The sequence below is a fragment of the Palaemon carinicauda genome, chromosome 10 (genome assembly GCF_036898095.1).
Source record: "Palaemon carinicauda isolate YSFRI2023 chromosome 10, ASM3689809v2, whole genome shotgun sequence".
NCBI lineage: Eukaryota > Metazoa > Arthropoda > Malacostraca > Decapoda > Palaemonidae > Palaemon > Palaemon carinicauda.
Window position 1 is genome coordinate 159,018,696 of NC_090734.1, and position 10,518 is coordinate 159,029,213.

The 10,518-nt window shown below is 46.2% G+C and overlaps 2 protein-coding genes across 2 annotated transcripts; one reads left to right on the forward strand and one right to left on the reverse strand.

Annotated features, from left to right (window-relative positions):
* The first annotated feature begins 633 nt into the window (after positions 1–633).
* LOC137648349 (serine/arginine repetitive matrix protein 1-like) lies at positions 634–6,536 on the forward strand. Its single transcript, XM_068381276.1, has 2 exons — positions 634–1,410; positions 6,417–6,536. The coding sequence occupies exons 1-2, from the start codon at positions 634–636 to the stop codon at positions 6,534–6,536; spliced, it is 897 nt and encodes a 298-aa protein (XP_068237377.1).
* LOC137648559 (uncharacterized) lies at positions 6,531–7,492 on the reverse strand. The gene is made up of 2 exons (XM_068381472.1): positions 7,058–7,492; positions 6,531–6,900 (listed from the first exon to the last, which is right to left on the reverse strand). Exons 1-2 carry the CDS (start codon positions 7,286–7,288, stop codon positions 6,670–6,672), a joined length of 462 nt encoding a protein of 153 aa, XP_068237573.1. The 5' UTR covers positions 7,289–7,492; the 3' UTR covers positions 6,531–6,669.
* Positions 7,493–10,518: the final 3,026 nt, after the last annotated feature.

Here is a 10,518-nt window from a genome sequence, read left to right on the forward strand (position 1 = left end):
CCAACGCGCCAGCGATCTCCTTCTCGCCAGAGCTCCACTGCTCGCCAGCTCTCCTTAGGGCACCCTCACCCTGAGAAGCAACAACTTCCTGATGGGCGCGCTGCTCACCATCACTCGCCTGTGCGCGCGCGCAAGCACTCACTAGTGCCTGTGCCTGTTGCACGCCCTGTGCGCCCACGCTCGCCAGCGCCCTCTAGATCTTCGGACTCAGACGTTCGCAAGGGTTCGCCCTTGTCTCGCACGTCGATTCTTGCGCTTCCAGTTGCCCCTGTGCGCCCTTCGATTTCTGAGCGCCTCTTAAGTTTGGCGCACTCACGCCCACGATCTCCTTCAGCTCGCCCTTCACGCCAACACGCTGTGGGTCCTGCGGGCGGTAAAGAAGGGGCCTCTCCTACATGCGCCCCGATCGCCGACAGATCTGCGCGCCACCAGTTGAGGGAGACTAAGTCTTCTAGGAGACATCTTTCTCCCTCCCACCATCACCAGCGCTCCCCCAAGAGGTCGCGCGGCCGCTCGCCAGCTCCTTCTGTGGAGTTTTCTCCTGCGCATTCATATGCACGCTCTCCTGATCGATCTCGTGCATACCCTCCTGCGCGCCATTCTCCTGCGCGCCATTCACCTGCGCGCTCCTACATGCATGCACCTGCGCATGCGCGCCATCACTCGCGGCCCTATGACCACCTTTCCCCTTCGCGTGAACGCTCGCCTACAGGTCGCTCGCCTACAGGTCGCTCGCCTACAGGTCGCTCACCTACGGTGGGTCATTCGGACCGCAAGGATCCTCGGCAGGATGCTCCTCCTGGGAGGCGTTCCCAGGATTCACCTCCGCACAAGAGGAGGATAACGGCAGAACAAGGAAAATCAGCAGAGAGGTCTAGGCAGTCTTTTTCTTTTCAGGAAGGCCTCGTGGTGACCACTCCTAAGGGTCGCGAGATCCCCTTTTCTCCAGCGGGGATTGCTGACACAGCGTCAGTTACCCGTCTACCTTGGTTCCGCCACATGATCAAGGCTGTGGTCCAGGCTATCAAGCCTTCCAGCACTGATCAGAGGCGGGACCCTGGGATGGGTTCTCCACCGTTGAAGAAAAGGAAAGGAGTGGGCTTCGTGGTAACTCCTCCCCAGGAAAAGCTGGTCTCCAGGAACCCCGTCAGGCGGACCCCTTCACCTTCTCCAACCTCTGCAGCTCCACCCCCTCCTGTAGATGAGTTTATCTCGTCCTCGGGGGACTCCTCTGACTCGGAGAATTCTTCCTTGGCACCAAGGGGGGAATTTTCTCCGGATAGGGGAGAGGTCGCACGGGAAGAGGTTCCTCCTCGGGTGTCGGTGTTGGAGTCCTATTTTCCTTCCAGGAGGGAATCGAAGGACACCAAGACTGTTCCGAAATCTTCGTCGAAGATTCGTCAAGAACCAGCAATTCCTAGGGAGGACGTCCACGTTTCTCCCCAAGAAGACCTCTTGGGGATGGGAGACTTAGCTGCCAGTCCACCAAAAGGAGAACACAGCGAGTCAGAACACGCGTTCTGGCAGGTCCTTGGTTTGATGAGGGAGCTCAACAAAATCAAGGACCCGGAGATAGCCCCTCGTGAGGGGAAAGACACCGTGCTTGACGAGGTCTTTGGTGTCCAGAAGCCCCCCAAGACTAGTGCAGCTTTGCCCTGGTCTAAAGGGGTGAAAGGCGCCAGGGACAAAGTCAAAGCTCAGCTCTCCGGTCTGGCCTCCTCAGGACGTTCTTCTGCCGGGTTTAGACTCCTCCCTCCTCCTCTAGTCCAACAGAGGAGGTATTTCGAGATCGACGGGGAGTCTTGCATGTCTCTTCCACTCCATCATTCTGTGGAGGAACTAGCTAAGGGAACTTCTTTCGAGAAGCTCTCGACCCGACAGGTGACGTTTGCGGCGTCAGAGACCCAAAACCTGGAGAAAGTCGCTAAGAGTGCCATGCAGGCAACTTCGTGGCTTGATCTCTGGCTTGGGTCTTTGGGCATCCTATTGCGATCTGAGGATCTGTCCAAGGAGAGCAATAGGAAGGCCTTGGAGACCTTCCTCCTCTCGGGCACTCGCTCTATTGAGTTTCTAGCTCACCAGGTCACTAACCTATGGGCTAACTTGATCCTCAAAAGACGCGATTCAGTGTCCGAGAGGTTCCATCCGAAGGTCCCCACCGCAGACGTCAACAGGCTCAGACACTCCTCTATTTTTGGAGGGGAGTTACTGGAGCCTCGTGACATGGAGCAGTCGGCTGAGAGGTGGAGGAGGTCGAACCAGGACTCTCTCCTCCAAAGGGCCCTGACATCTCGGCCCTATAAGCCTCCAGCCCCTCCACAACAACGTCAACAGCAGCCTCGCAGAACACCTAAGCAGGCTCCGGCAGCTAAGGCAAGCGTGTCTAAGCCGCGGTCCTTTCAGCCGAAAGACAAGAGACGCGGCAAGTCCTCTAAGGGAGGTAGAACTCCTAGAGGAAGCGGCAAAGGTCGCAAACACTAGGAGTGGCAATCCCCCCGCGTGTCCACCTGTGGGGGGATGCCTAAGAAGTTGCGTGCAGAGGTGGCAGCAACTCGGGGCCGACCCTTGGACGGTCTCTGTGATCGGCCAAGGGTATCGCGTCCCGTTCACAACATCTCTACCTCCCCTGACAGCGAATCCAGTGTCGTTGAACTCCTATGCCTTGGGATCGGCAAAGGGGATGGCCCTCCGGGCAGAAGTCGAGACCATGCTCAAGAAGGATGCTCTCCAAGAGGTCGACGACAGCTCCCCAGGCTTCTTCAGTCGACTCTTTCTTGTAAAGAAGGCGTCTGGAGGCTGGAGACCGGTCATCGACCTCTCAGCACTGAACAAGTTTGTCATACAGACTCGGTTCAGTATGGAGACAGCGGACACGGTCAGACTTGCAGTGAGACCACAAGACTTTATGTGCACTCTGGATTTGAAGGACGCGTACTTCCAGATCCCCATCCATCCGTCTTCCAGGAAGTACTTAAGATTCGGCCTAGACGGCAAGACCTACCAGTTCAAGGTGCTGTGTTTCGGTCTCTCCACAGCACCCCAGGTGTTCACCAAGGTGTTCACTCTGATCTCGTCGTGGGCTCACAGGAACGGCATCCGTCTCCTTCGTTATCTGGACGACTGGCTGATCCTGGCAGACTCGGAGTCGACCCTTCTGCGTCACCGGGACAGGCTTCTGGAAGTTTGCCAAGATCTAGGGATCTTGGTAAATCTCGAGAAGTCCTCTCTGCGCCCTACGAAGAAACTGGTATATCTAGGCATGAAACTAGACACGATTCTCCACAAAGCCTTTCCATCAGACGAAAGGATAGCAAGGCTGAGGAAGGTAGCAGAACCTTTCCTCAGACGAGAAGAGCTTCCGGCCCAACTGTGGTTACGTCTCTTAGGTCATCTATCATCTTTGGTCCGTCTTGTTCCAAACGGCCGCCTCAGGATGAGATCCCTTCAGTGGCGGCTGAAGTCGCGATGGAATCAGGGAAACGATTCCCCGGACTTCCTAGTTCCCATAGGACCTTCGGAACGGACGGACCTTCGATGGTGGCTGGACGACGAGAACCTACGGAAGGGAGCAGATCTCCTCGTCCTCCCCCCAGATTTGACTCTGTTTACAGACGCGTCAAATCTAGGGTGGGGGGCCCACATTCTGAGCCAAAGGGCCTCAGGCCTTTGGTCAGAATCGGAAAGGTGCCTCCACATCAACTTGCTAGAATTGAAGGCCGTTTTTCTGGCTCTTCAACAGTTCCAACAAACCCTGGCGGGCCACTCCGTGGTGGTGATGAGCGACAACACCACGGTAGTGGCTTATATCAACAAGCAGGGAGGTACTTTCTCGCAACAGCTATCCCATCTTGCAGTAGAGATTCTGAGATGGTCCGAGACCCGCTCGATCTCACTAACAGCTCGCTTCATTCCTGGCAAGAGGAATGTCCTCGCCGACAGCCTCAGCAGGGCGACGCAGATAGTGAGTACCGAGTGGTCCTTGGACCCTCAGATAGCCAACAAAGTCCTGACTTTGTGGGGCTCTCCGACTGTAGATCTGTTTGCGACAGCCTTGAATTTCAGGCTGCCCCTTTACTGCTCTCCAGTCCCGGACCCCAAGGCTTTCTGGCAGGATGCCTTTCAACACAGGTGGGACAACATGGACGTTTACGCCTTCCCACCTTTTTGTCTGATGAGAAGGGTGCTCAACAAGACCAATCTATCGGTCAACCTTTCCATGACTCTCATAGCTCCGCTATGGCATCATGCGGAGTGGTTCCCAGATCTTCTGCGGCTCCTAACGGAACCCCCAAGAGAACTCCCTCCACGTCACGAGCTACTCAGACAACCACATTGCAACATCTTCCACAAGGCCGTAGCTTCGCTTCGGCTTCACGCCTGGAGACTATCCAGCGACTCCTCACGGAGAGAGGATTTTCTCAGCAGGTTGCGGACAGGATGTCTCGGCACCTGCGAGAGTCCTCGGCCAAAGTCTACCAGGCGAAGTGGAAAGTCTTTTGTGGTTGGTGTCGTGGAAGGGGTCTCTCTCCGCTCGATGCCTCTATTCCAACAATAGCGGAGTTCCTTGTTTATCTTCGGGAGGAAATGCGCCTTTCAGTCTCGGCCGTGAAAGGTTATCGCTCAGCCTTAAGCCTAGCCTTCAGGCTGAAAGGAGTGGATATTTCCTCTTCGTTGGAACTTTCTCTACTCATACGCAACTACGAACTTACTTGCCCCCAGTCGGAAGTCAGACCCCCTCCTTGGAACGTGGTTCAAGTGCTTAGGGCTCTGAAAAGAGCTCCCTTTGAACCATTACGCCAGGCGTCTGATCGCCACCTAACGTGGAAGACGGCGTTCCTACTCGCGTTGGCCTCGGCCAAACGAGTAAGCGAACTTCATGGTCTCTCCTACGACGTTGCCCATTCAAGGGGATGGGGGGAGGTAACGTTCAGGTTCGTCCCTGAGTTCATTGCTAAGACTCAAAACCCTGGGGTGTCAGATCCAAGATTCGACTCCTTCAAGGTAACGAGTCTACGTTCTGTAACAAATGACCCAGATCATCTGTTACTGTGCCCAGTCAGGAGTCTGAGGCGCTACCTCAAGAGAACGGCTGCAGCCCGTCCTCATGTGCAAGCTTTGTTTGTGAGCACAGGGAGGACAAAGAGGAGGGTCACCAAGAACTCCATCTCTTCATGGATTCGCAAGGTGATAAGCAGCACCTTGAATCCCGACTCTCCTCCGTCACGTCGTCCCAGAGCTCATGATGTCAGGGGTGTTGCTACTTCCCTGGCCTTCAAGAGGAACTTCTCTGTGACGCAGGTTTTACAAGCTGGGGTCTGGAAACGTCAGACGACGTTCACAGCCCACTACCTGCAGGACGTGACCCACAGGAACCTCGATACGTTTTCTATCGGTCCTGTGGTGGCTGCACAACAGCTGGTCTAACCTCAGGCTCCTTATTGGACAAGTAGCAGAAGGTTGAGGGCATTGTTACCCGGTTTTAGTCTGCGTGAATGAAAGAGTATGTCTGGCCCTTACTTCTTTCTTCATTCTCCCCTCCCTTGGGAATAGCAGCATCCAGGCCTTTGCACAGCTGACCTCAACCTCTGCAGGTAAACCATGCTTCCTTGTGCTCCTAGTATTAGCTTTAATACTGTCGCGTCCCCCATACCCTGACGAGGTGGTATTGGGTACGTCCTAGCCTAGGGTTCCACATAAGGAACCCCAGGTCAACTTCCTAGGACGAGTCACGTTATTCTCCTTCACACACATCCTTGTAGGCCGCACGATGGTCAAACATGACAGCGTGCGAGGGTTAGGGACTCCCGTTCCTTGAGTTCTACAACTCGGAATTGGAGTCCCCGGGTAAAGCCGAAGCCAGAAGGCTGGGGACTTTCCGCCCTTCCTAAGGGTAAGTCACCCCATGGAAATAGCAATGGTTTGTATTGGGTTACGGAACAAATGACAAATTTCGTAGATAATTTGTATTTTTCCTACCATACAAACCTTTGCTATTTACGCAAATGTTACCCGCCAGCCCTGACCCCCAAGTCAAGTCCTACATTTAAGTGAATTGAGCTATTCACAGTGTGTGAGGGGGGAAGGGGTAGCTAGCTACCCCTTCCCTACCCCCTGCTAATTAGCAAGGGGGTAGTTAACCCTCGTTTAATTTTAATGGCTCGTCATTCAGCTCCGCCAAATGTTACCCCCATGGAAATAGCAAAGGTTTGTATGGTAGGAAAAATACAAATTATCTACGAAATTTGTCATATATATATATATATATATATATATATATATATATATATATATATATATATATATATATCATAATATATAAATATATCATAAAAATAAGCATATTATGACTTTCTATATACCCATGAGAGTCCACTACTTGCAGAGCTCCATCTCGCCCAGTATTTGTTTTTTTGTAGATGATTTCTTCTGGCGGCACTTCTGATTGTGGGATGCCATCATCGATAGAAATTTCTTGGACATTAATGGGGACTTCTAAGGGGGGCAAAACAATTTCAGAGCACTCGGCTTCATTCTGAACTTCATCTTCGTCATCCACAACCTGAAAAAAAACAACAAAAAAAAATAAATAAAAAAAATAAAAAAAAATTATTATAAAAAAATTATGCATCAAGATGAAAACACTTTATAGCAGCATTAACATAAATAATACTAACCTCGCCACCAAATATAACTATCTTCTTCCTCTTCATATTCTTCAATAGGCAGCACTTCAATAGTTTCCCAACCAACGGCTCCTTCCAACTCCTCATCATATTCTTCAATAGGCAGCACTTCAATAGTTTCACAACCAACGGCTCCTTCCAACTCCTCTTCATATTCGTCTCTTTCTTCCTCTTCTAAAGTCAACACATAGATAGGTTCCACACCAACGGCCACAAGCTGAAAAAAATTATTTTATGTAAAAAAAAGGAAAGGGATTTTATGATTAAATAAGCACATTTATTTTATTCAAGTACTAAGCTAAAGGGCTGGGCTATGCCCGGTCCTTGACATTTTCAGAAATATTTCATACTTGCAAATAAAATATCGTACTAACCTTAGATTGGCAAGAAGGGCAAATCCAATCAAAATCGTGACCTTGTTTGATATTTTTTGTGATTGCCCTATATTCTTTTTGTGTGATGTTGGTGCCGCAGGTTCTGTGGCACCAAAGGTCGCACTCATCACAAAGGAAGGCTTGCTGCTGTGCCCTCACTTCACGGCCACAAGAAGAACATGGATACTCCATGGTCTTTCTTTGGAATAATTTCTTGTATTGGACAACCATCACTATTTCTAATTTCCATTTCGATTTTTGGCCCCTTTTTCTTTACCATTTCCATCATAATCCTACCCTCTTACCTTTCTCTCGAAGTTACTACCTAATCCCCATTTAAAAAAAAATTACAATTTAGTCTTTTACATGTCATTTTCCTTAATCCTCCTCTTACCTTCTTCTCTTAAATTTTCTGTAATGTAATCGCCACCGTAAAGGTGGGCACAAAATCCTCAGGTAATATTCTTTTTCTCAATAAAATGGAAGGAAGTAAATAAAATCAATTTATACACTTCATATTCTTTATTTACAAAATGTTACAATATGTTTCATATGCTTGAATAACGAGTGACATCATCTTTCAATAAAAAAAAACCAATACTAATAAACAAACATAAGTCATATCTTGAAATCGTGATTAATTCAAATAATCGGAATAATTAAGTGGAACAAATGATCATAGATGAAATTCTGTAAAGACACTCCTAAGAAAAAGATAATTCATAAGATGCTAATTCATAATTCGACATGAATTGCAAAATGAAAGTAGGGCGACCTAACTTCAGTTATTTTTCAAAATGGGGTGAGCTGACTTGTCCGATTTTTCCCCGATTTTCCGGAATGGGGCGAACTAACTTACAAAATGGGGGGAACTGACTTGAAATAATCTAGGGAAAAGTGGGGCGAAATAGCATTGGGGCGAAATAACCCGTAAGCTAAGCAAAGTAAACAATGCCCCGCCCCCTTCTTTGATTTCATAATGCCTGATAAACAAGTTTGCGTTGTCTGATATGCAGTCAGTGTGGTTAAGCTTAAAGCACACGTAAGGATCTTCAGATGTGTCCATTTTATATATCGATAGGATGACACTGGGATTTTGTTCTCTAATCTTGGGTAGTGCCATAGCCTCTGCACCATGGTCTTCCTAGGTTAGAGTTCTCTTGCATGAGGGTACACTCGGGCACACTATTCTATCTTATTTCTCTTCCTCTTATTTTGTTAAAGTTTTTATAGTTTATATAGGCGATATTTATTTTAATGGTGTTACTCTTCTTAAAATATTTTATTTTCCCTTTTTTCCTTTCCTCACTGTGCTATTTTCCCTGTTGGAGCCCCAGGCCTTGTGGCATCCTGCTTTTCCAACTAGGGTTGTGGCTTAGCAAGTAATAATAATAATAATAATAATAATAATAATAATTTAGCTGTTGGAGCGAAAATCCATCCTTGTGACCTAGGGATGTGGGTTTTGATTGAGCTTACAGACCTAACAGTCATCAGCAGCCATTGCCTGGCCTTCCCTGGTCCTAGCTTGGGTGGATAGGGGCTTGAGTACTGATCATACGTATATATGGTCAGTCTCTAGGGTATTGTCCTACTAGTAAGGGCATTCTCACTCTCTTGCCTATGCCATTCGTGAGTGACCTTTAAACCGACCCTTTCTAAAAGAAACAATTGGGAAACCAGAGACAAAGATTGAATTCCGAAGCATATCAGAAACTCTCACCAATACGAAATGATTCATTTGTGATTGCTACAACTCTCTCTCTCTCTCTCTCTCTCTCTCTCTCTCTCTCTCTCTCTCTCTCTCTCTCTCTCCATTTAAAGGGTATTACTAATGTCTTTTATGGCATCTCTCTCTCTCTCTCTCTCTCTTCTCTCTCTCTCTCTCTCTCTCTCTCTCTCTTTCTCTTTCTCTTTAAAGGGTATTACTAATCTCTCTCTCTCTCTCTCTCTCTCTCTCTCTCTCTAAAGGGTATTACTAATCTCTCTCTCTCTCTCTCTCTCTCTCTCTCTAAAGGGTATTACTAATCTCTCTCTCTCTCTCTCTCTCTCTCTCTCTCTAAAGGGTATTACTAATCTCTCTCTCTCTCTCTCTCTCTCTCTCTAAAGGGTATTACTAATGTCTCTCTCTCTCTCTCTCTCTCTCTCTCTCTCTCTCTCTCTCTCTCTCTCTCTCTCTCTCTCTCTCCATTTACAGGGTATTACTAATGTCTTTTATGGCATCTCTCTCTCTCTCTCTCTCTCTCTCTCTCTCTCTGCAACAATAAACTTGCTAATTGCAACTTCCTCTCCTCTCTCTCTGTGGCACACTTGTTTGTAACCAGTTCGATGAGTGGGAAGATCCATTTGTCCTTCATTTGTTATTGTTGTTGATGATGTTGTTGTTGTTGTTGTTGTTTAGGTCTATCTAATTTGTTTGTATGGGAAGAGAACTTGATTTGGGTAGATTATTATTATTATTATTATTATTATTATTAGCAGCGTATGTGACCCGTCAAAATGATGGCTAAATATCTATAGATGTGCACCTACGCGCGCGCACATGTAACCCTCTTGCATAGTGTATGACTACACCCTCTCTACTCTCCCAAGAGAATGGCAGAACTGAGCGTTACCAAAAGAAATATATACTTTATATATCATATATATATATATATATATATATATATATATATATATATATATATATATATATATATATATATATATATATATATATTATATATATAGCCTGATTTTTACATGTAATACAAAGTGATTTGATTTCCAAATATTACTTGCCCTAGCCATTGTCTGATTTGCTTTTTTTTTCAGTCTTTCATTGAACTCAAATTCTAAAGATCCTGTATTACAGATCGTAGTTCCTAATTATTTAAATGATACCACCTCATTAATCCTTTCTCCTTCCAATGATATTTCATATTCCATTACTGTATATATTCCGTTCTCATCATCTCTGTCTTTCTTCTATTTATCTTGAGTCGAATCTCGTGTGATATTTCATGCATTCTAGTAAGCAAGCTTTGCAATATTCCACTCTGTAAGTTTACCCTCACAGGGTAACTGCAACAAAAGTAATGTCCAGGTTATTATTATTATTATTATTATTATTATTATTATTATTATTATCGTTACTTTTATTTTTATTTTTTATTCTTATTTTTATTTTTTTATTTTATTTTTGTTGTTGTTGTTGTTTTAATTTTTATTATCTGAATGGAAGCTCAGTTTAATAAGGCACTGTTGTTGTTGTTGTTGTTGTTGTTGTTTTTATTTTAATTTTTATTATCTGAAGGGAAGCTCAGTTTAATAAGGCACTGTTGTTGTTGTTATTATTATTATTATTATTATTATTTTTATTGTTATCATTATCATTATTATTATTATTATTATTATTACTACTATTATTATTATTATTATTATTATTTCTATTGTTATCATTATCATTATCATTATTATCA

What these genes read in the sequence shown, in the direction of transcription:
- LOC137648349 (XM_068381276.1), top strand. Translation starts at nt 634, where the DNA reads ATGCATGCACCTGCGCATGCGCGCCATCACTCGCGGCCCTATGACCAC. An exon ending in CGAAGATTCGTCAAGAACCA is followed by an intron (nt 1,411 to 6,416) that starts GCAATTCCTAGG and finishes GTTTTTTTGTAG; the next exon opens with ATGATTTCTTCTGGCGGCAC.
- LOC137648559 (XM_068381472.1), bottom strand. Translation starts at nt 7,288, where the DNA reads ATGGTTGTCCAATACAAGAAATTATTCCAAAGAAAGACCATGGAGTAT. An exon ending in GCCCTTCTTGCCAATCTAAG is followed by an intron (nt 6,901 to 7,057) that starts GTTAGTACGATA and finishes AATTTTTTTCAG; the next exon opens with CTTGTGGCCGTTGGTGTGGA.